The sequence below is a fragment of the Callorhinchus milii genome, unplaced genomic scaffold (assembly GCF_018977255.1).
Source record: "Callorhinchus milii isolate IMCB2004 unplaced genomic scaffold, IMCB_Cmil_1.0 Scaffold20, whole genome shotgun sequence".
In the NCBI taxonomy this organism is placed as follows: Eukaryota; Metazoa; Chordata; class Chondrichthyes; order Chimaeriformes; family Callorhinchidae; genus Callorhinchus; species Callorhinchus milii.
In genome coordinates this window covers 7,306,908-7,333,280 of record NW_024704761.1, presented here as the reverse complement: position 1 = coordinate 7,333,280, position 26,373 = coordinate 7,306,908, and the positions used below count along the sequence as shown (strand labels likewise).

General features: G+C 39.1%; 1 protein-coding gene across 2 annotated transcripts; it reads right to left on the bottom strand.

Annotated features, from left to right (window-relative positions):
* Nucleotides 1–6,992: 6,992 nt before the first annotated feature.
* gps1 (G protein pathway suppressor 1) lies at nt 6,993–26,017 on the bottom strand. Of its 2 annotated transcripts, XM_042342391.1 has the most exons (15): nt 25,902–26,017; nt 22,061–22,258; nt 19,346–19,438; nt 18,328–18,509; nt 17,398–17,562; nt 16,650–16,785; nt 15,784–15,861; nt 14,945–15,005; nt 13,401–13,486; nt 12,359–12,453; nt 11,415–11,520; nt 10,690–10,770; nt 10,035–10,172; nt 8,458–8,592; nt 6,993–7,457 (listed from the first exon to the last, which is right to left on the bottom strand). In XM_042342391.1, exons 1-15 carry the CDS (start codon nt 25,944–25,946, stop codon nt 7,383–7,385), a joined length of 1,674 nt encoding a protein of 557 aa, XP_042198325.1. In that variant the 5' UTR covers nt 25,947–26,017; the 3' UTR covers nt 6,993–7,382. The 2 variants fall into 2 exon arrangements, with proteins under 2 accessions (XP_042198325.1, XP_042198324.1); XM_042342390.1 differs by lacking the exon at nt 22,061–22,258 and having other exon boundaries at nt 25,902–26,014.
* Nucleotides 26,018–26,373: the final 356 nt, after the last annotated feature.

Genomic DNA, 26,373 nt, shown 5'->3' with positions numbered 1-26,373 from the left:
CTATTCTTGTGCTGTGCATAAAGTCCATCAAAACAGAAAAAATTAAGAAAATTAGATGATTCTGTTCTGTGAATTGTGTACCAAATCCAGCACCCTACCCAACACCCACACAGACACATATATCATGAACAAGACAGGGAAATCATAACGTAGTCATTTGTGATAACTTAGCAGCCATTGTTTCCCACTTCAATAAATGTTTTAACTCAACATTTGTTCAATTAAATAAAAACAGGCCGTGTTGGATTTGCGCAAGAGCTTCTGAAAGAGAAAACAGGTGAATGTTTGGGAGTGACCTTTCGTCAAATGCCTTTTGATATCTGCAATTCCTTTTCATCACATTGAAAAGAAACGATGTGGTTCTTTTCAAAACCTGCAGAAAACTGGCTCACTGAATTTAAGAACTTTCCACTAAGCTAAATTATTTGCAATAACCTTCAAGTAAATCGAATGAAAATGGGATTGAAACACCAATTCTGCGATATTTCAAATCTTGCCACAACATGGTTTGACAAGATGGAATTTCCTGCTTCTGATAAGATCTGTGAATGAAATTATTAAGGAAATAATTCCCTCTTTCTACTACATGCAGAGAACTGGAAGTTGTAAACAGCAAAAACAACTTACATCAAAATAGTGACAACCATTTGCTGTGTGAAACCAGGAATCCTGGTAAGTTATTATCTTCCAATATTATTTTTTATATAGATTTTGTGGCCAGGAAACAGTACAAAACTCTCTCTGGAAGAACTATACTTCACAGTAAAATCATGTGAAGCACTATGAGATGTATCGATGACATAAGAAGATGCTATATCAATTACAAAGATTATTATTGTTATTATTAAACCTGTAAATTTATATTGGGCCAAAATAAGGAGCAAAGTGATGCCCAGATCTACTCCCTCATTCCCTTAACTCTCGTCACTCTTCACAATCTGCCATTACATACGGAGTACAAAGTTGTGCTTTTGATGTTCATAAGAACACAAATAAAACAATTTCAAGAGAAAATTCCACAGATCTTTGCTGAAGCCCTATATCAGGATGTCTTATCACAACTAAACAGAACAAATTCCTTTTATTCTCAAGAGACGTGCCATTTGCCACCCTTGGCAATTGCAGCTGAAACTTAGTGTTTCAGAATTACTTGTGTTGAAAAACAATGGGCTCCTGTGACTTGGAGCACAGAGTGGGCAGATCGTTAAGCTAAATTATTTACAATAACCTTCAAGTAAATTTAATGAAAATTGCATTGATACACCAACAATATTTATTTATATAAGTTGCAAATTGCAGGCTAAGTGCACACTGCTACACATTGGTTGTAGTCACTTTAATAGCAGTGAATTCCTTCTAAAGGATATGTGTAATGTTTCCTAAATAATGTGAATGTGACTAAAAATATACGTCATTTGGTAAATGAGAAACTAACAATGATAATGTTTGCATTGTTACTCTATAGGTTCTGTGGAACATGCAGTGTGATTTAGCACTTCTACTCATTGAGTAATTCTCTTCCAATATATTCCAGGGATCAGCTACCTACTGTTTGTTGTCCTGCATAAATTGCTTCTGAATGCCCCAAATAGTGTTTGGTGGTAGATGTGCCTTACATACTGCATCGTTCAGGTATTTCCACACAACCTATGTGAGCATTGCACATACATCCGCAAACAAAGCTGGATGGCTGCAATAAGTTATCAATAATGAATTAGCGGCAACTAGGGACCTAAATGACAGATTGACCAAGGTGCGGAAAAATGCAATACGTAATTACTCTGGAATGTTTAGCATCTAATGATAGCACTGGTCAGCATCCTCTACAGCTGAAAGCGGTTTGCACAGACGTTATACGAGGGGATATTGGACCTGCTTTGCTGACGGCCTTGCCGTCCACCTCCTCTTCTTCCCCATTGACTGATTAACAGTCTGGGGAAAAATAAAATAATAATGTAAAAATGAGATGCCAAACGCAAACATAATAAATAGTTATACCTTGTTTATTAATAAATGATGTTACTGTTCCAAAACACATCAAACATTCATTCATCTTTGCCAATTTAACATTCCTTTTCCAAGATAGGTAATGTGGATTTGTTAATATATTTGGTGATGCACCATCCAACATAAAAGCATGATTGATAATTGCACATGCTGCTAATGCAAAGTTCATCATAATAAAGTAATAGTATAATGATTTGTTCCCAGAAATCTGATATGCCAATATTTTGGCTTAGTATTTCTATTGCAATCCAGTGTTTTACTAAATTTGTAGGTGCCTTTAAATTCAAAATTTAGCCATACTAAATTCGCTTCTACACACACAATATTTGTCAAGCTCAGCTTCTATTAACTGTCGCTCCTTTTCCAAAATAAAATAAAAAATAAGGGTGGACTCTAATCCTTCTTTGAGCACAAGACTCCAGCTGTGATAAGATGGCTCACATCATAGTCACTGGTGTGAATTTAAGAATAACCGCTGGCTGACTCACCTCGATAACCATTAAAAACAGTAAATTGAACAGGCCAGAACTAGTGACAACTGTCTTCCAGTTACCTTATTTCACCCTTGAACAGCAAGCAATAATCCCCAGCACGAACTCTAATGTAAATGTAAGAAGCATTTAAAAAAACTCAGAAATTGGTAAACCTACAACAAAAAGAAAATTCTAAAGCTATTATCAGAAATAAAAGATTAAAGTGCCAGGTAATCAGTCTTTTTGTAATCAAACCAGATTCTAGTATTCCAAAGCGATATTCTCTCAATAACTCTCTGACTGTGGCACGTGCTTTGATGATTAATTTGTTATAGAATTGCCAATGTGGTCCCTGAGATGATAGAATAATCTGGGAAAATCCATCATCCTCATTCATATTTGATTCAGATTTTCCATTAACATGCCTGCTGTCCACTTACAGTTTCAAAACCACAAGTCATAAATATTTTAAGGTTTATCTGATAAATTCCCTCACAAATACAGTACTGTAAATAGTTTATATTTTTGATAGCTCTAAATGGTTATCAAATTAGTTCTGAATGGAACAAAGATACTCAAATCATTGGGCTTTTTTCTTGATGGTGATTTTGTCAACAGTGACAATTTTTCGTATTAGATACATCTCAGAACGTCACATCACGAGACCAAACAAGTAACTGCTCAATCAATCTCCATGTCATACAATCCTACCTTTAGGAAACTGCACAAAAACAAGTTTTTGTTTCCAAGCGGGAAGTGAAAGGAGAGGTGGTAAAGAGGTGGAAATACAACAGGAATGAAAAATTAAAGAAAAACAGAAGGGAGTCAGTCAGCCTTCTGACAGAGCAGCCAAAAGAAAAATATGGCATGTCAAGAGCAATAGTGAGTTACAGCGCTTCTTTCAGGAGCATGAAAAGATTCATAACTCACATCTGAAATAATGTCTTGGAAGTTGCAGTCTCTGGTGAGATATTTAGATTGGTCATGGAATTCTAAAGCACCATTCTTGGATACATTCAATGAATTATCACCTTCGTTTCTCTCTCTCCCTCACACACACACACACACATATGAGATTATTCTGTGTATAACACAAGTAAAATAAATGTATGTTCCTCAGTCGCGGAATTCAGCGTTATTCTGTGGCATTATTTTTAATAACTTTTTTTTCTAAAAAGTACCAGCTGTGTGCTAGTTTCTGTGTCTTTTTTTTTCCCAATTTTGTGCTCTCAAATTAGTGCAGGAACTGAAGAGACAGAACACATCAATAAACCTTTTGAAAATAACCTGCTCAGAGAATAAACCGTCCAGTTGTAAGCAGCGCCCTGTTGTTATAGAAACACGTCAAAATCTTTTGAGTTGAAATTATTTTAGCATCAGAGATTTGAAAACCACAATATTGTAAAATATGGATGAGCAAGGGCAGCCTTACGGGTCAAGCAGAACATTTCGCATCTGAGGCCCGGCCTTGGCTATCACTCAACTCCATCAGTTTCAGCCGAGTTAGTTTAGTCATTTTTCTGACGAACACCTAAGGAGCAGCAATTGAAGGGTAATGGTTCACATTAAGGAGGAGGACAAGGAGGGGAACAAACTGTAGCGCTCATCTTGCTTTGACCTCACTGAACGTAAGCATCGGGCTACATAAACTAAAGAAACTGGAAGCATCTTTAAAGGGAAAAAAACTTGAAGGTTAAAGTGAAGTGTGGGAAGACAATGGGGAAGATAACCTCGGTGACTTTAGAATGTTATTTCAGTGAGTTTCTTCTCCTTGGCTGATGGGTCTATTCCGCGGAGTCAGGATATTTTCTTTCAAGTGGCTATTAAACAGCGTAAACACAAGACCGATTTTCCAAGAATGAACCTGCTCTTTGAAACCTACTCAGTGTTTACGTGCACTGGATGTGGTCCAGCGGACTCCATGAAGTCTCAACACAAGCACATTGCTTGTGGACAGATGTGATGAGGTGGAGGCAAGGCAGCCTGCTTTGAAAAATACATTTAGATTGCAAAGCCTCACAGGCCTGCAAGTCAAGTGCTTGGAAATCTGGGACACAGGATACATGTGACATTGAGGTAAATCTGGCTTTAAATTTGATTCTCTTTCAACACAAATCCGAAATAATCCCATTGCAAACACATTTTACATTTTAAATATTGTGCATTAAAATATAACCCGGTTTCATGAAAAGATCAATTTTTAGAAACCCCACTGTTTTCTCAGTGATCTCTGCGCGCTTTACAATTGCTCTGCCAAAAGTTAAATTAAACAGCAGCTGAACATCTTAAATTCTGGGAAGCACAGGTTGAATTTCTACTTGATCAGCTGCTGACTGACTGTTACTCTGTGCCAGTTCCACTGCAACAACAACAAATTACATTTGTACAGCGCCTTTCCTAACACGAGGATATCCCAAGACGCTGGAAGGTCAGGGATCCACACCCGAGTGCTGGTGGTTGGGATTCCGGAGGGGTGGAGGGCAGGGGTAGGAGGATGACCGAAGGCACGGTCAAATAGGAGGGTCTTGAGCACATAATTTGATGTAGTACAATCTTGCTGTGAAAAGAAACATTAAGATGGAAGAGGGAAGGAGAGAGAGACCATTTGAATGAGAAAGAAGCACCTTTATTCTCTCTGTCTGAAGTGGAGTAAATCACAGTTTCACGAGGTTTCAAAATGCTGTTGTGACCAATAGCCCCAATCTGAGTGATGAGAACTAATCATCCAAGTCTCACGGAAAGAGGGAGGAAAACATACAGACACACACACACACAGCCATTCAGTTCTTAGTAACTATAAAATGATAACCAGATATCTAACTAAAAATCTAAGGCAATAATCATGAACTAGTGGTTATTTGTATTATTTTCCTGCCAGTTTAAAAAAAAGTTTTCTATTCCCTCAGCCAAATATGATCTTGGACAACTGCCTAAGCTGTTAAAACGGCTAGAGGCCTCCACGGCAACTTAATGTATTCGTAACAAAATGATTCCCAACAGGCATGGAAACCACTGTATTGCTGCTCTGTGATGTATTACAACTGTAAGAAGACATACCATCAGTAGGGCAATGAGCCTCTGACAGTGTATTATAAATATGCAGGAAGAAAAAAAGAAAAGAAAAAGCTAGACACTGTATCGTTCATAAATGCAACAGTTGAAAGGTCAAGGGACAGCTTTCCTTTTTTTTAAAGTGACGTTTATTCTGTGGTTGTACCCAGAAGATCATTTACAAAAGTCAAAAGTGCGAACAATAACCTGGGAAATGCAAACGTTTCAAGTTCAGCGATCTTACGCAGTATTCCAGAAGTAATCTAAAGAGGGTTGAAATTCAAAAAAGGCAACTCACACCCACAGAAGAAACCCTAAAATCTCACTGGTGACCGTCAGTTCCAACTGGTTCTGCTTGCGTTTCTCCCACAAAATATAGTCAATTCACTTTACAGTACATTCCGTGAAGCGCTTTGAGACATCTTGCAGATGCGATAAGGCGCTATATCAAATGCAAGGATTATTATTGTCAGAACTCATCAGTATTCACGTGAATGGTCCTTCGTGTTTGTGAAAAAACTGCAACTCACTGTCAACAGCAAGATATCCTCTCTCTCTTTCTATATATTTGTGTTCACTACGGCTGCGAAACTGCAATTAAATTTCCTTTTTTTAAATAAAGCATACCTTTATTTTGAATGTTGTTCAGACCTGAAGAATCTGTATCATCCAGTGCATTAAAGTCTAAACTAATGGAAAATTCATACTAATCTTGTAAGTTTTTTTTTAATACTCATACGATTGTGCCAACAGTTACTGTCGTAATCTAACAACCGGTACTGATCATTAACTATAACATCATACATTTTGATGGGAGAAATTAAAAACACCAGCCAAAAGCATTCAGAATGATGACTGAAGGGAACATTTCATTCTAAAAGCACTGTTGAAAAACACTCCTGACGAGCAAAAAAAAATTGTGGTTAAATTAAAATGAGTCGCCAATAATTTAGCATTAAGTTGTTGGAATATCAAGGCATTTAAGCCTGAATTATAGACTACTCTTCATGTTAATTGTTGCTGCTTAGATAAAGCACCACAAACGCAGAATTGAGGAAGAGCAGAGGATCCGCTCCCAGAACCACACGCAGAAGCATGAGTTCCTCTATTCAAACACAAAAACAGTGTCAGCCAACAGTAGCCATGCAGCACATCCATGCCACTATTTTGGCTGACAGAAGCAGTGTGGCGCGGGGATAGCACAATTTTAAAGGAGCAATGACCAAAAACAAGTTTAAAACTCAAAATTTGTGTAATATCTCCAATCAAATCCTGTGATATTTACCACAAAAGGATTTCAAAGCACTTTTCAACAATGCCTCTAGAACGAATAGAATATCGCACCGATGATGGTCACTGCTTTTATTTTCACCATGTGAGAGGCTCCCATAACTCACTCAGGTCTGCTCCACTTCCATTGTGATGGGGTTTTACCACTCATGAAATAACAGCAACGCATCATTCACTGGTACAATATCCTCCATTTATTATTCCATCGCTCTTTTCACAGTTTTGTAGAAAACAAAACCTTGTCACGTGACTGTTGAGATCTCTCTCTCTCCCCCACACTGTTATCACAATTAGGATCCTGCAAATAATTAAAAAAATGTTTTTAAGTAAAGATTTTGGATCCTGTGGCACACAGTTGGTCTTCCGCTTTAATCCAAAGGTTTTTTTTTGTTTAACTTAAACAGCAAAACTTTCTTCGTGTCCCCAAAAACAGCAGAATAGAGGTTCACTTCTACAACTGTTTGAATTTTTTTTTAAAGCCAAAATGCAGTTCTTTGTTGACAGAACTGTGGAAGGCAAAGCACACAGTACTGGCTCTTCTTTAAAAGGGTCTTTGTTTCATTACATGTTGGTGCTCATTCGAGTTTGACTGTTTGCGGAATTGAGTTCGCCTTGGCTTCCTTCTCGTGGAGGAGACTGTAGGGAAATTAAAAAAAATCAATTAACCATGACCGCAGTATCAGAGGTGGACGAGGCAGATCATTTTTATCCTAAAAACATCAGGCGTAATTATCTTAACAAAATCTGAAATAGCTTAGAACCCTGAAAATTCAATGAGAAGGTGCACACAAATGACAGACAGTAGCAAAAGTAAACAACAGAACAGAAAAAGCACCACTAATATCTTTCAAGATCAGGCAACAACTAGATTACAAAGCAAAATTATACTAGTTAGTGAACAGGATTTGAACAAAATAGTTGGAGGAGATTTCATTCACCTGCGGCAATAATTTGTACGTTCTCTGCAGAATGTCTCTTAAATAAAGTTACAGTCCCCAATACATTTAATATTTTCAGAAATCGTAATTTTATGTCGCAACCGAGCATTGCAAAAATGTAGTACTGTACAGGCAAAAGCTACATAAAAGATTAATAGGATCTGTTGTTAAAATTGAGGGATTATTTTGGTAAAGTGGAGGAAATGAATAACAGTCTTTCAACAAGCAAAAGGTTTATTGAGCATAGTGCACAAACTAAATAATTTTATTTGAAAATTCTTAGGCAATTTCCCAGAGAGTTGTTGCTTTATTATTTCTATGCGTGTTTATTGCGCAGTATATCAACCTGATGCAGCAGCAGCAGTCAGAGGTGAATACCTTTATAACAAAATATAGTGTTGGTAAATTGAGTTCCAAAATACGACTTCTAACAATATTTATCTGCAGCCTTCTTTGTCAAAAAAAATCTATGCCATTCGATTTTTAAATCTAAAATTCAAAGTGTTAATAAAATGTAGGTTATAAGCTACAGACATGCCTGAAAGCTGTACATGTACATTTCCCAGGCATTTAATTACATTTATGGCTCATTTCTGTATCAAATTTGCACTGCAAAAATTCCACTGACTACAACTGCTCGGCAGGTAATTACGAACAGTGTAATATATTGATGGCTTAATCATTTAATGCCCATGTACCTTGACGTGAATTTGGTTGCGCAGAATTGCAGCTCGAAGTATCATGGCTTTTGCTCTTCTTTGGAACTCTTTGCCCATCTGCAAGGACTTTTCAAATGTTGTGCTGCGTTGATCTACATCCCTGGCATACAGAATCTGAGATTTAAAAAAAAAACAGCCAGTTAACAGTATGGTACAATATTTCAGGTGTACTATTCTCAGCTGATTATATTACCACTCTATGACTCTAATTGTGAGGTATTTCTTCATGCAATTCTTTAATAATCGACCTGAGTCATGCAAGGGAGATTCCCCACTGGAAGCACTTTATGCTGATCATTGAGAACACCAATCGCACGTGATTTACCTCCAGAGCAGAGTTCCTGCTGATTTGGCGCAAATACCAACAGGATTCACTAATAAGAAATGCTACAAATTAGACCCCATTATTGAGGATTGTGTTGATCAATCAACTACCAATAAAACAGTCTATCAACATTTACTTAGAGTTTCTACACCCTAATAACAATGTCCTGGAATACCCCCTATGGTATGCTGATCATTGCAGGATTTCAGCACATGCACGTGCAGCTTACAGGGAATGGTAAGACACAGATTCTTGATCCCAAACAGGCCATTGTGGCAATGCTAAGCAAAGTCGAAGTACTTCTGAGCAAAGTACAGGCAATGCTACTTTTGTGCACCTCCTTACCATCTGAAACTGGCCAAAAGCCAGATGTAGGTTGACTGCATCAAACTACTATAGATAAAAGCTGTGGGGCATGTGGGAACCAAGAGAGAATTTGAAAGTAGTAAGTATTCTTTTTTTATTAATAAAACATATTTACTCAAAACTTAAGTGGTAACTTATAAAAAAAACTTCAAACAGTACAGCAGAGAGTTTGAAATTCTCGGAGAAACAAAATCCTTTCTAGATGGTTCTGGAACACAACTGAATTGAAAAATAATTTTACATATCTGCTTATTTATAGCATTTAATCATAAAACCACTTGTAATGGTTCCAATTTTCTTCTGGCAATCAGCAAGATGCTCAAAAGATTTATTAAATGACACACAATCATTTTTAATTTGGCTTATTAAAATGTAGGCACTTCAGCAAAATTCAAAAAATTCTAAATTACTGTGCCAGACAATTAGCTGGAAGGAGAGTCCACAAAAGATGAAAATAATCAAAAAGCTGTAATTTGTCTTCATTTGCCTTTGGACATTTTAGATTATCATAAAAGATTCTGACAGTGAACAAAAAGTTACAAAAACAAGAAAATACTCATAATAAATAAAAGCATGTTGTTAATATTATAAATTGAACTTAACCCTTGCAGCAAGTCTCTATAGCACTGAAGCCAAGTTAAAGAAATCGAGGACGACTTTTGAACTACTAGCAGGGTCATCGATTTTATTACTTTAAATGTATAAAGTTTGTGTCTAAAGCAGCAAAATCTGCTTAAGAGAAATGGATCTTTCAGTCCATCATAAGCTTTGCTATTTTGCCTTGACATTTTATCCCATAAGAATTAACCTGTGCTGGTACATTACTTTGTACCTAGTTGGAGAATGACGGCATGAACTCACTCACCTTGCTATGCGAATCAATTCTACCATTGATTAATCCCTCCAGTATAAGGTGCGTCAGTTCGTCCTCTAGTGCACCCACTGTGGTATTGAAAGAAATGGCCATCTTGTGCATGTCAGCAGAAACGTATGGGCTGAAATACTAAAATCAACAACAATACTCAGTGTCTTTCAGGCACAACTGGTAAAATCTAATAGACTATGAATTTAAACCATCGACTTCTATTTAAGATGTCTATTTTTCATTTCTTTGGTGTCTTAAATCTATCTGTTTTCTTGTTAAGAGTCACCCCAAGAGAGCATAAGCTTTGAGTGAAAAGGGTAATATATCATTCTAATGTTACTTCTGGGGTGGCCCGGTATTTTGCAATAAATTTGTACTAAATTGACTTTATTTATTAAATTTCTAAATCAATAAACTTGTTCTAAATGAAGTCCGTCGCTTGGTTATACTGCACTAGCAATAGACAAAGACTGCATTTAGACATTATCGTGTCACGTTATCAAGTAAATAAATGATGGAAATCTTTTGAAAAGAATTGGAATTTTTCAAGTCAGTGAAAATAAAAATGGTTATAATTAATGGAACGCTTTGTAACTGAGAAAAACATCGAGTCTTAATTGGCAAAAGGGTACCATGTGGTGAGTTCTCCATGTACCTGAATGAGAGCTCGGTTCCTGATCTGCGTGTAGAGTGTCTTGACATGTGGAGCTAAATACATGTCAAGTAGAAGATTGTCCTGGGAAAGAAAAATGTAAATGCATACGTTGAATGAAAAAGGTAACAACAACAACTTGCATATATATCGCCCTCCACGCAGGATAGCGTCTCAGAGTGCTTAACAGTGGCGAAGCCTGACTTCCAGCCGAGGGAGGGTGGGGGGGGGGGGGCGTGTCCGTAAGCACGGTCGAAAAGGAAAGATTTCAGGCGTGACTTCAAAAGGGGAGAGAGTGGGAGAGTGAGGGAGAGTGTTCCAGAGTTTCAGGGTGTAGGAGCTGAAAGTGCGATCCCCGATGGTGGGGTGGAGGGTGTGAGGGACGAGCAGGAGGCCAGTGCCAGTCGAGTGAAAGCGCCGGGTGGTGGAATGGGGAGTGAGAAGGTCGGAGAAGTAGAGCGGTGCCAGAGAGTGAAGAGATTTGAACACGTGTGAGGATTTAAACACAAGCCACTATTACTGCGATAATTATCAAAAGATTTCTCCTTATTAAATGGAATAGTCAAGAAATGCAATTCAATTACAAGGGATATCTTATTTGAATACCATGTGGATGAGATAATGAGGGGAGGTTGCGGATTACAGAGTAAAGCAAATCACAGAAGTTTGAATTCTGCTCTCGTAAAAGAGCATTATATTTCCTAGTCTGCTCGGGGTCTCAGACTCACCTTCATTTCATCTAACATTTTCAAACAGGAAGCATACTTTGACTCATAAAACTTGAAGATGATATCTCGGACCTGGGGTTCCAATTCAAGGAACAACTTGAAAGAGCTTGTGGTGGGGGAGAAAAGAGTAAAGAATTACCTCTTCTCTTCAGCAGATCCAGTTACACATTTAAGATTAAATATAATATTCTGTTGGAATATTCCCTTGGGGAGCACCATGTTCATCAGATTTATATCCCAGACAGCAAAGAATTACAATACCATAACCAAAGCACCATCATTAGTCAATGGCAGACATGTGTATAGTCAGAAGCGCATTCTATCTGGTAACCTGATAGAGAATAAACATAATTCACCCCAAATCCGGGAAGTGGATTGAAATTATATGATATTCTGGGAACTGAACATATTTGTATACTGAAGATCAAGATCAGATGAGCTCGTCCTTCTGCTTCAAGGGTGGTTTATGCACTCCCTGAGCTTGCCTTTGGGCTCTGTGTTACACCGTAACAGATATACCATCCCAGTAATATAACCTCCCCCAACCTCTGGAACTGAATTCCCAAATCCCTCTGCCTTGTCCCCTCCCTCACCTCCTTCAAAGACCATCTCAAGGCCTTCCTCTTTGATTGTACCTTCGGCCACACTCCGACCACCACTCCCCCTACTCCCTAACCCTGCTGATTCCAACCCCAAGCTCGGGTGCAAACCCTTAACTGTCCAGCGCCTTGGGACGTCCTTCCGACGTGAAAGGCGCTGTGTAAATGTGATTTGTTGTTGTTGTGCTAGTGACCATGGGCAAGAAGCTAGGATTGTAATCATGAAATGTTAAAGTAGTACTTCTCTTAAATAAAATGTCTCCCCTGACCAGCTTATTTTTCTGAAAGAAAAATAGGGAACACATCCTTGGAGACGTCTTTCTGACAAGTCAATGTTGGCTTCACCTGCTGGAGATGACATTCCGCTGCAGTTCCTGTCTATCGAAAGTGGCCAGTGCACAAAGTCCTCCATAAACTGCTACATTACTAGGAGAGAGCAGCTACAAGAAAGCAAATGGTAGGTCAAGTTAAACGGTTGTGCTGGGTGCATGCTGTCCAAATATAAACAGAGTAGGATACAGTTCAGGGTCCCCATTATTCAGACCTAAACATGTGTCTTTGAATGAGCAAAAGCAGCATTCAAAACTCACTGGTATATCAGTATGCGAGTAAGCGCTCTGGGCGGCTACCCTGCGTGAGGGGCGCTATATGAATGCAAGCTGTTGTTATCAGCTTCACCATTTCCAAACCTCATAGGGCCACATTTAAATAACAACAAATAACATTTTTAGAGCGCCTTTCACGTCAGGAGGATGTCCCAAGGCGCTGAGTAGTGAATGGGGGGTGCGGGGGGAGGGAGATTTACAAAGCACTCTCTCTGTACATCAAAATTCCTAATTTAAAAAATCCTGAACATTAAAAGAAATATACCTTACGAGCACTGTCAGACTGCTATGGAGATCCAAGGCCCTATCACAGGATTTTCCAGGAAAGCATATGAATCTATTTCAGTGAACCACCACACTTTTTCTTCCCAGCAATTCTCAGCTAGTCCTGAATTATTTAAAGGCTGGCCACTTTGGATTGACATACAGACACGAGGATGCTAATCTGCTGCTCAGCTGACAATGCCAAAGCTGACAATGTTGGTGCTCCTTCACTGGAGTTAACTACTATGATTCCAATTCCTTTTCCCACGCACCCTTTTATAATATTTCACTTTAAATACTCATCCAAATATTGCTGCTTATTGCTTTAAAGATTTTTTTTTAATGCTACCAAAACTGTGACTTCAAAAGTTTTATTAAGACTTTAGGCTCATTGTATAAATGTAAACTTCAAGTTGTTATTGGCTATTGAATTGCTTCATTGGGCTTCATTGCCAATTTCAACCATTCAGTACTATCCCCACGTAAAGTAAGAGATACACGGCTAAAATGGTCCTTACCTCTGGGAAGTCACAGTGATCAAAGGAAGCCAGCAAAAAACACTTGGCTGCCTGCTTGTATTTTCGAGTTGCTAGCTCTGCCAGACCTGTGCATAATACAAATTTACAATTCAGAACAAATAATACTAATAATACTTGCAATTGATACAGCGCTTTTCACATCTTCTAGACGTCTCAAAACGCTTCACTGAATATACTGTAAAGTGAATTAACTGTATATTTGTGGGCGAAATGCAGCAGCCAATTGCGCACAGCAGTGTCCCACAAGCAGTTGTGGATTGAGTGACCAAATTATTATTGTTTTTTTGAGGGATTATTATCCCCGGAAAAGCGATCTGCCAATCGACTAACAACCGGATTCCTACTTACTGCTAGGTAAACAGAGGAGCGTGGAGTAAGGAAACTTGCCCAACATTTCGCCCTACCAGGAATCGAACCCAGGTCTCTCGCTTGCAAGGCAAGTGTTCCAACCACTGAGTTATAGGACTCCATAATTAATTAATTGTTCAGGGCCAGATTGTAAGGCTTGCTGCGAATCTCAACTTCATAGCTCATGGGCAGCCAATGGAGACTAGAAGACATATTTGCTGCAGGTCACAGGAAAGGGAGAAGGTGCCCATAAATGCTGTATGTAGTCTGACGAACACTTTCATACAGGTACTTTAAAGATTAAGATACAGCTTTACAATTTCCATAGATATTCAACAACAACAACAATAATAATAGATATTATACTAGAGGCCAATAGAATGAGCAAACATTTGGAGGAAGCCTCTGTGGGTGAATCATAAATTACTTTAACTGGCCTAACTGCTATTCTTAATTTATAATTGAATAGCAAGGTTCTGCTACATTTGCTTAAATGACACTATTCATACAATAATAGATAAATTATGAGAACACTAGGCACAAAGGAGCAAATATTTTCTAATTGAATAGCTCCGTGCAGATTTTACTGATGAATAAACCACACTATTAAGGGAGAATGCCACTGTTTGGAAAAAGTATTTAATATTTCAAACATTCCGCAATTAACTTAAAAAATGGAGTGGTAAAAGGAAAAGAAAGCTACTTAAGCAGACGAATGTGGAGAGTTAATATGCACATCAGATCAGCATCAAGATAGGAAAAGATTTCAGCCTCCCTCTCTCTCTCTCTCTCGCTGTAGACAAGATGCTTAGTAGGCATAAAACTGAGGAGAAATGAGTCTCAACCAAAGCAAAATACAGAGACGTACTGAAATATGAAATACAAGCTAACAGTGTAATTAATGATTCAACAATGTTATTCAGCACCAATAATTCACGCAGGTAATTTATTGGCAATCGTGGTAACATGAAAGCACTTCAAAACTTAAAATAAATTTATTTTTAAAATAACAATACACTCATTTTTTGTTGCACTTCTACATTGATGAGTCTACTACTGGAAGAAATGAATACTGCAATTTATTTGGAGATTTAGGCATTTAGGCACAATTTATATTATGTTTTCCCCTCCTTTCCCCACCTCCCAAGACAATGAATGGACAGATTAGGTGGTACCTGCTGCACATTTCAGTTTGGTCAGCACTGCCTGGTTCTGACTGTCCCGCTCTCCTCTTTGCTGTGAAGAGAAAATATTGTATGAGCAAACAAACCCTTACAGATATATAATGGAAAAGATTCAATTGTCACACTGCCACACCATACGATTGCATCAAAAGACAAAACACAGATCTACTCAGTGCTGTGGTTTCTAACAAGAACAGCTCAAACGTTGTTGTGTTTGACTGACATCTAGCGGCAGGAACCAGATTTTGAAAAAAACATTGAAACTTCTTGTCATGAAATCCTGTGAGTTCGGATGAAGATGATCTTTTAGCCCATCTGATCTCATGCTTCTAGAATACCAAACCTGGCAAATCCCTGTCACAGATTTAAGTGCTTAAATTATTAAATGAATAGCTGGAATGGTTAGAACTCATTCCAGCTGATTTTTTTTAAAACCTTCTTTGTATAGAAATAAAGTCTGTCCTAAACTTGCCCAGAACAGTGAGCAGTGTTTTCCATAGGAGAGAACAAGGTACAACCAAATCTGAACTCAACTGATTAGACATTATAGCCCAACCTCCCAACTGCTTAGTTTATTGCTTTCTCAGATGGTTTAAACATTACGAGCAATGAGTCAATTAACACCACCAGGTCTCCTGCATCTTCCACTTGGCAAACCGTTACTAATCTATGAAGTATAAATGCCTCCTATATATAGTACCTTGCATTTATCTGCATTAAACTTCATTCACAAGTCCAGCTACGCATACTGTCAAGCTCCCAACTTTTTACAACTGAATCCATTCTCCCTTTTTTTAAAAAAAAAGTGAAGTTAAGATACATTTACTGACCTCTGCAATCTCTGGCGTAGATTCTGCCTTGCTTACATAACTGAGAACATGGGACCAGTTTTGGAGGTAGATACTGACCTGCGAATATGGAATTACAGCTGATTTAACAATGAAACAATACAGGCGTTAGCTCAACAGCACCACCTAGTGATGTCCACCCAATGCCGACAGCTAATTGCCCCGTCTCTCAATCATTGTTTGAAGGAATTTAAAAAGGTCAGTTTGCAAATTACATTTAAACGGGTTTTCGTTGCAAAGAGCTGCAATAGAAGCTTCTCAATAAATAGTAACATATTAACCAAGGACCAATTTCCTATGAAGCTGTATTCAGTAGTCAAACAAGTAAAATGTTAACCTCAGATCATAGGTTTAAAGAAACACTTCTAAATCCTCAATTGAGGCAATATATTCTCAGTTCTTAGCTTAAATGTTCGATGGAATCGATGAAGAAATGCTCAATGAGAAGCATTATGGACCGTGTGCCTTTCAGACACACGGTCTTTCATATTTTCAGAGCACAGAGTGAGAAACAGAGCTCAAGTTCCATTCTTGCTACCAAACCCTCTTTATCATTCACTGAGCGCCACGGAGTATTGCTACAGAATCACAGAGATGGGAAGTGACTCATTCATTCTTGACTTTTAACTTAATGACTTGTTTGGCAGCTTACCCACTAAATCACCTCCAACATAAATTGAATGTATGGCTGTGACATACAGGTATAAGTCAGCAAGGTATACAGTTATAAGCCTGTACATCAAGCCGTGTGATTTTATTTCAACTGATGAATGCTCAAAGTTGAGTCACTTCTATCAGTACTTCCTTACTAATTACTGGCTACTAGTCAATAATATTGCCATGCATACCTTGATGACGTTTAGACACATGTTGATGACGTGCTTTGCACTTGTGCAATAGTCTCTAGCTCGTGAGTAACATTTCAGTGCATTACTAAGATCCCCACAGTCTAGATAGTGATCACCGAGGTCATCATGTCCTCTCCTAAGGAGAAAGTTAAATCATATGTCTTATATCAACAATCATATCAGTCAGTACCACCATTGCACAAGAAAATCTACCTGATATAACGATCAGGAAATCCAGAATACAAGATTCTAAATGAGATTGAGAAAGTAAACCTAGAACAATATTGTCAAGACAGTAGAACAAGAAGGCACAGGTTCAGGGTTGGAAAAGGTCATTTCAGAATGAACGTCCGGAAGCATTTCTTTGCACAGATGAATTAATAACTGGAACAGGATGAGTGGTCGAGGCGAGGCTGCTGCACTCATCAAGAGAATTTGTTGCTGCAATAAATGAACAGTAGGGTTGGTATTCTGAAAGGACGAGATCAAATAGGCCGAAGGGACTTCATCCAGATCTCTCGGGATCTTCAACTGGACCTCTCCTACATTCTTGTGCAATTGATTGGATTTCGGTAATGTAGTACGGAAAGCATCTTGGTTTTATCCAGGGCTTGCTGATCAGCAAAGCACTGTAATAGCAACACTGAAGCTGTACTCCATCTTTCAATCAAAATTTTGTTTGAATGAGTGCTTTTGAGTCATCCTCCCTATGTGAATGGTGCTATATAAATGTAAATTGTATGGTTACCTGATGCTCTCTTTAATAGAGTTGCCCTTGTAGTTCTTCAGGTCTGTGTCTAGTTTCTCCAGTTTTAGCAAAGCTTTCTTCCGTGTAGACTCTGCCCAGGCTGTGTCCAGTGTCGGGGGCTCCAGCCCAGCTTCAGGGACAGCATCTGGCACACCCTGAACTTCCCTGTAGCAACACATTTGTTTTAAAATCTTAGTTTAGATATAGCGGAAAAAAATTCCATTGGCAAAAAATATTTTATTCCAGCCAGGATTTAGGGTTCGGAGAGCTCAACATCACTAGCGAAATGCTATGCACACATTAACAGCATGATACACTTCTGTAAAGCTGTCACAGTTTTGATATGAAGACTCTGGAAGGGACAGAGCAATGCCTATCCATTCTGTTGTTACTTATTTCCAATCTGTTTCACATTCTCTACCTGGTTATGTGCTTATGCTGTTCCCTTGACTACTTAGTCATCATTGTGAAGATTTAGCATTGTGCTATCTTCGTCTCCAGTGCAAAAAAAGCAAATGTCACTAAAAGGCTGGTCCATCCTCACTATATCCAAGAATCTATGGTCCGTGATAATTAATAGAGCCTTTTTACTTCAGGTATACAGGTTGCATTATTCCCATGCGTCTGACTGTGGAATCCTAGAATCAGTAATTGATGAGAGTGGCCAGGAGTGAACCTGAGCAGAAAGGAGAACAATTCTGGGAAATTGTAAGGTTTGGATGGAAGTGCAAAGACTGCAGGAAAATAACCCTATAACCTCAAAATACAGGAGCTCTGTTCAGTCTGCATGTCCATTACTGCAACATCACCAGCAGACTATCTCAGTGAATACAAATCATCACAACCAAAGACATCAGATTGTAAAATGGAACTGCATGTTTTCTCAGTGAGATTGGGCTAAGTCATAGCATCGCCAGTTTTCATCCATACCTTGTAGCATCTGTCAGTTTGCGATGAATTTCCTCATACATATCTACATTAAATGTTCTTTGAACGAAGGACAATGCCATCTTTAGGGCTTCAATGCGCAGTTGCGGGCAGTGCTCTGCAATAAACAGGAGCCTTTCAATTCGCATCAAACTACTGTAACTAGATGCATATTGTTCCAGATCCTGCAAGACAGAAAATGCAGATTACCAATGAACATTCAACAAATCCATCACATCACATACACTTAAAGCAAGTTTGTCAATATCAATGAGACATTGACCAACTAAAATGAATTGCTCTCCCTTTGTGATACTATACATTCTTTCTTCCTGATTGCAGCACAGTAATCTCATATACATACCCCAACATACTGCCAATTGGGAGGAAATGTGATGAAATCTGCATCTGCAAAATAACTGCAAATGAAAATTCAACCAGCTTGCCAATTAGTCTTGAGCCAAACAAAGGTTCTCCACAGCCACTGCCCGTTGCTGATCAGACAGGTCTCAGTCCAAAATTATATTCTTATGTTTTATTCTACAAGATTATACAAATAGCACAACTGAGATTGAATTCATAACACCAACGAGAAAGAGAGCAATTTATTCAGAATGAAGGATGGGAAATTCACCTTGTGTAATTTTCTATCCGAAGTTCAGGTCCTTAGATTCAAGCGGTGCTGCATTGTTCAAAGTACACAACTTCTCCTCAAAGAGTTGAAGCGGAAGTACAAAATTACCACTGACATTTGCTCAATACTTGAGGCTAGTGTAATAGTAAAGTAACAGGCTAGAAAACTGAGGTTGGGCAGTTTCACTTTTCTATTTAAGAGGTTTATCCTCTTAAGCAGTCAAGAAACATGAAGGTAGAAGTATTCACAAAGGAAATATTCTTTTTTTTTTGAATTATTTGATCTATAAAATATTGAGGTAGATTTAATTTTTACACACTCCATACATAGAGTATATATTTATCGTACACTGAAGTACAAAATAGGCAGTATAAAATACTGACGTACCAGTGTTGGGTTTTCCACCACATAGTTTGTGTCAGGTGCATTCTGCTGATCATCTTGAGGATCAGCATCTATTTGCATTGGTTCCACTGCCCCCTAGAAAGAGACAGAGAGAAAAGAGAGCAAAAATATTTATTTATCAAAAGCAGATTTTCTAACAATCACGTTCTTGACAACAATTCTCATATTTTTATTTAGTATGTTAGAGAAAAAACTGGAACTGAAGTTAATTAACAGAATATTAGGACCAAACAGAAAAACTAAACCAACCGCAAAATAACGGATCACAGAAAAAGGGGAATTAGACTAACAATGTAGGAGAAGAATTTTGAATCACACAATGAATATCAGCTTATTAAATACCTCACAACAAAGCTTTTTTTAAAAAAAGCATGCCTGTTAGGGATCACGCATAGATAGTGGAAAGATAATCCACTCATGGTGGCCATTTAGTAAATGAAAAATGAACAGCAATTTTTGACGAGGTGTCTACCATTGCACACTGGAAGGTGATTCTCTGCTCGCCACTATACTTCTCAGTCAGTGGAGAATAATATGTGCTCACTCATCAAGGTGAATAAATTTACCATCTTTGGAGAACCACTCCCCAAATTCACCAATAAAATAAAGTACGGCTAAAAGAGCTGTCATTCAAAATCCTAGTGTTGATGCATACTGCGAAATACGTTGCACTCCTTTCAACATAGCAGTGCCACTCTGGAACAGTAGCTTGGGTGAGGTGGTGCACGTCATGGTAAAAGTTGGCTCTACAATTCCATTTGAGCCATGGGCTTGCAGCTAAATGGTTGTAAATGTGGCTAATTCAGCTTGTAACTTTATGCTCATCTTAGTTTGGCCCAAGACTACTGAATTGAAACTAGACTACTGTGGTAGCATGATCAAAGTGACATTTTAAATGGGTCATCTTACAAAACATCTTCATCAGTAATTCAAGGTTTGGAACGAGAGATCAACCTCATGCTGACAATTTAAAATCTATGCATGTTTGCTGTGTGTAGCTGATCAGTTATATTATTAATGGGAGAGGAAATTGTAAGATAAATACTTTTATCAAATTTTCTCCCTAGCTTTAAAAGAGAAAAATGGTTAGAAAATGATATCCTACATGCAGCAAGTCCTACTTCCATTTCCTAGAATCTCAGGATTGGGTTACAGCTACTCCAGTAATTGCATGTCCTGAAGCCGCTCTATTTAATTTAACAGAGACATGCTTTCAACCAAAATAGGAATCAAGCTGCTCGGCCCCACTATATAGCACAGTACTGCTATATATGGAGTGAAACCCACCCACCAAGAACCATGATAAAGCGACGCATACATTTAACCACAGAAATTGTCCTGGATTGGAAGTGCATTTCTGTAACTGGCCCCAACAATTTTAAAGATGACTTACCCTCATTTATGTAGCTTATAGTCCCTTGTGGAACACATTTGTAAGAGGTAACAATAGATCATAAATATCCCAGACATATCTTAAATTAACAGCCAGGTTTTCCTGGCTATTTGCTCGTAATGAAACCCAGGTTCTGCGGTAAATAAAGAAGAAAGTCTATAAGCTAGCATGATTGGAAACAAAGCTTATTCTAGTATGTGAGCTTGATATCAATTTGTCACGGTGTTTTTCGGTAGGCACTGCTCTGAACTTCAAGCAAAGCTTCCTCTGGCTGTCAACAGGTTAAGAAATTCTCTTTGATACATTTTCCATGATTAATAAATTTAGCAAAATCCTGTAGCCCAATTGGTAAACACTGATTAAAAAACAAATTAGATGAATATTTATGTAGCAGGAGGGTCACAGAAAGCTTTAGCCCAGGTATAAACAGCCCGTTCACTCAAGACATCTCCATTTCGATTACAATACTGACTTAAATCTAAAAGCATTACTGCAAATCAGATCTCCATTAATGCTTCAAAAGCACGTACAACACAAAAAATGCTGAACCATGGAAATCAACCACAGGTAAATTAAACATACAACAGCCAGGGGAAGTTGTGCTTCCAAGGATAGTAGAACTCTTATAATAACAATAATAATCCTTGCATTTGATATAGCGCTTTTCACGTCGGGAGGACGTCCCAAAGCGCTTCACAGAACACACTGTAAAGTGAATTGACTGTGTATTTGTGGGCGAACGCGGCAGCCAATTGCGCACAGCAATGTCCCACAAACAGTCGTAGATTGAAAATGACCAATTTATTACTGTTTTTGGTTTTGGAGGGATTATTCTTCTTTAATTCTTATACCAATTGTATCGGAATTAAATGAGATGCACCATTGCAACCTCCAATTTTGCTTTTTTTTTAAATGGAGGGGGCTTTTGGACTTATAAGTACTGATAGTTGAACGATAGTGAATGGTCTTCTCATCTTCAGGTTTAAAAAGCTTTAAAAAGGCCTTGAACTTCCTCCAGAATTTTACAAAAGTGTAAAGTGATTAACTGATGTTGAAAAGCAAGTTGATTACAATGTTGAAGAGCCACTGTTGTACAAACAAGGTCCTGCAAAAAGCTCAAAGCCTTTGAGAACCACAGAAGAGAAGAGTGATATACATGCTGCCTGTAAGAGTTTCTTCTCTGGTACCACCACACAAATAATATTTAACCATAAACAATATGCACTTCTTTCTAAAACCAAACTGCCAAAAATAAAGCATAAGTCGTGAGCTTCCTTCATTAGGTTTCCTGGTGATCAAGGTACCTCGTAGAGCAGAGTGCAGGCTGACAAGCTGGCGCTAAGGCTGAAATCTCCTGCTGTGCTATGTAGAAACAAGTCTGACCTACTGCTGTGAGGTGTCAGGTAAAGGTCTGAGAGCGAAGAAGTGGCTGAGCTGGGAGTGGAGCTATCTCGGCACCCTTCCTGACTATCTGCATTCCCTGACCCTGAAACAGTGCTTGCCTGGGAAAGAGGAACGAAACTGATCAGTTATTACAGTTGTAGACTGGTGGTCCTTACAATTAAAATATATTCCAGCTAAATTGATTTAAACATACTTAAGTTACATTTTGAAAGCTCCAGTGTCCCACAGATAAATGATTATTTCTGACATACAGATATTAGTCCCACTTATTAAAAAAACGTTATTTTACCCTTGATTACAAAGATTTTACATAGGCAACAATCAAGAAGTTATGCCTGCAACACTCACTACTGATGCATTTTATATCTAGACTCTAGCTGATCACCTATCAGGCTCAGAAGCAAAGAGCAGCTTGGGTATGAAAATTACAAAACTGTTGAAATTGATCGCTTCTGCTGGATTTTTTGACAACAGAGCACAGTGGAAATAAACCTTCTCTTCAGTATCAATCTATATATATATATATATATATGTTCTGTGGGAATAATTTTGCAAAAAATGCTGGGGATTAAATAAACATAAATAATAAACTAATCATCTTATTAATGAACAGTAAGGAGGTAAGAGTGGTAGACACACGGTACAGACAGAACATATTTTATCCAGTTATTCAGAGCCTCTGCTGCTGGCATCTCATCAAGGATCAAAATAACAATCTTTATTTTTAGTTTTTAATTTAAGAGATACTAACACACATTCTGCCTGATGAAAATAATAATGGCCTGGATGACTTTACTCAAAATGGAATTAGAATAATACTGAAAATCAAAAACAGATTTGCAAACTGACTATTGTTTTAATAAAGACAATCAGAATTGCTTAAAACAACTTTCTGCTGTAATCTCATTTAGCGCCACAGGATATAAACAGGATTTCCAATGTACTAAAATTTTACTCAACTTGTCTGCAATATGCAAGGCAAGTGATCAAGATCACGTCTTCAGTAATACAAAATAAACTAAAAATAGAGATATAACATAAATGAATAGTGAGCGAGCACAAACACTAGAATGTAATCATTGTTCAAGAGACAATTCCAACGATACACTGTCTTGGTCTATTGGACCAGTTTCAATTTCAACTATGAACAGGTGTCAAATAAGTTGATTGTTCCTGGCTCTTGCACTTTAAAATGTATATCCAAATAGGTCAAAGATTTTCTGTTTTCGTGGTCACTGTCCACATATTATTTAAGGCCTGTTGCAACTGAGAACATCACATTTTAAAATAATATTTTTCATTCAGTGTCTATTTATTGCTAAGACATGCTTAGCATTATTTAGAATTAGAAGGCTACTGACACAAGTACAAATACTTTATTTCCGAACAAGCAGCAAGGATTTTAATGTAAGAAATAATGTAATACATATATAATATATTCAACTTGTGCAATAGAAATACAATGATTACATACAGTAGTTGCTCATCCATGAAGGAATTTCTACTTGTCCAGAATAGGAGAGTATAATCAATTCTCTACTAATAGTTTAATTTTCTATTACTGAAAATTGTACATCATCATGTAAGCTGCTCTATCCAAGAGGAAGCAAGACAGACAGTCTTCTTCACAACTGCAATAAATATCTCTCTCAACAGACAAACATCTTGTCTGGGGAATTAAGCCCGCAAAGATTTGAGCTATTGGGCAACCTTACAGTCCGACCTCATTATTACAGAGCCGCAACAATCAAACTGGTGGTAGATTAACTTACCAAAGCAGCAGATGCCGTTTCGACTTTACTTTCTCTTGCTCAAAAGTTTTAAAATATTTTGTTTATGTGCTGATTAGAATAGCAACTGAGAGATTTCAACCACTCAACAGTTGCATACATTACTATAGTTTGTAAACAAATTAGAAATGTTGCTGGGGGCTACACAGTTTTGTTATTGTACAGCAAGATCTTATCAGAGGGCAAAGTCCATAAACTAGCATTGCGAGAAGGAAACAATTTAAATGAAACATTTACAAAAAACAGTTTATTTACAATATTAGACTACGAATAAAGCATTCTGCGATCATGTTTTTAGCAACCATACAGGACACTAACAAATCACAAGCATAAAGTCACAAAATGCTTGAAACTTAAGATTGACTTGTTGGATAACTGGTTCTGAAGCTGCAAGGATCCTTTTAAAGAACATTCTGCTTGTTCATTATATATATTCAACACCAATCAAACAGCTACATTTCTTGTGGGAGGAAGAGAATTGTTGGTAAACAAATTAATACAGTAACAAACCTTTGTGACAAAGCATGGCTGGGTCACACAATACAAAACATATTGATAATGTTTCATAATGATCCAGTTTCACAAGCCAAGATATGATATAAGTCATGCATGCCTGCACTGCCCAGGTGAACCAACCAATTGAATGTTTTGAAATATTTAAAAAATTCTCCATAGAAATTTGATGTCACAAGGGCCCAGAAGTATTAGATAGCACCCAGTGATGCTGTCAGAGACAGCACCAGCCTCAAATTACCCCAGACATTAAAAAAAGTACCACAGAGCTCTTCGCTAGGTCCCAAATATCCCCACATTGAATCCTATTTTCACCCACAAAATATAGTCAATTCACTTTAAAGTATGAAGCGCTTTGAGGCGTCTCAAAGACAGGATGAGGCAGGCACTACATTAAATGTAAGGATTATTATTTTAAATTTAATTGGACCTTATTAGACAGCCTGTGGGGCTTTTATTGCATAAAATAGATTCAGAAGACAATTAGAAACATAATAGCCACAGAAAAAATTACATAGGGAACCTTAGTAGTTATTCATTCGATCAGTGGCCTAACATAAAGCCCAGGGAAAGAAATAGAGGGGAAGAGAGAGGGAGTGGGGAGAGAGAGAGGGAGTGGGGAGAGAGAGAGGGAGTGGGGAGAGAGGGGGGAGGAAAGAGAGGGGGGAGGAAAGAGAGGGGGGCGGGGAGAAGAGAGAGGGGGGAAAGAGAGAGAGGGGGAAAGAGAGAGAGGGGGAAAGAGAGGAGGGCGGGGAGGAGAGAGAGGGGGAAAGAGAGAAGGAGAAAGAGAGAGAGGGGGGCAGAGAGAGAATACAGTCTCCAATTCCAGTCCCAGAAGCAGGAGCCTGACTCATTCGATCAGTGGCCTAACCTAAACCCCAGGGAGAGAGAGAGAGAGAGAGAGAAAGAAAGTGGGAAGAAAGAAAGAGAGAGAGAGAGAGAGAGAATGCAGCCTCCAATTCCCTTCCCAGAGGCAGACAGGAGCCCAGGCAGGAAAGCCTGTGTTTCTAGGCCTCAGTCTGGAGCCATCACTCTCTCTCTCTCTCCCCCTCAACTCTCTTGTCCGACGGCCGGGGCACCACCGGGCAGCGGGGGCCGCGGGAGGGGCCACATGTAAAATAAGTGGCACTGAGGAAGGGGGAGAGAGAGAGAGAGAGAGAGGAGGAGGAGGAAGGGGAGGAGGGTGTTGCGTGAAGCCGGGCGGCACACGAGACACGAACGAAAATGTCTCTCGGTAACCGACGCTGTCAGCGGCCACCAACTGTCAGCGCCTCAGCTCTCCCCCCACTCCACTCCACTCCCCCACACACACAGCTCCCTCCCTCCCCCCCACACACACACACACCATTTCGGCTCTACACCGCGGCGGGGAATGGCTTTCTTTTTTTAAAATAAAAACCTCCTCTCCCCCCCCCTCCCCCGGAGCTCCTTTTTTTACCTGAAAATTTAAGACTTGCACAGGAAGTGGCATCTTGTCCCTCATTCAGCGGCTGTGGGCGGGAGGGCGGCCGCAGCGGAGCTCCACATCCGGGCACTCGCACCGCGGAGGGGAAGGGGGGGGCAAATGTCACGGCGGCGGCCGCGCGAGGAGAGGCGGACGGACGGACGGACGGACGGAGCGCGAGAGGCGGGGGTGGGGGGCAGAGCACGCTGTGCGTCATGACGCCAGCAGTCCCCACCCACCTCGCCGTGCGCGCGAGGTGGGGGGGGAACAGACAGACAGACAGAGAGAGGGAGAGAGGGAGGGGGAGGAGCACGCTGTGCGTCATGACGTTAGCAGTCCCGCCTCCCCGTGCGCGCGAGGGGGAGACAAACAGAGGGAGGAGCACGCACGCTGTGCGTCATGACGCTAACAGTCCCGCCTCCCCGTGCGCGCGAAGGGGCGACAGACAGGGGGAGGAGCACGCCGT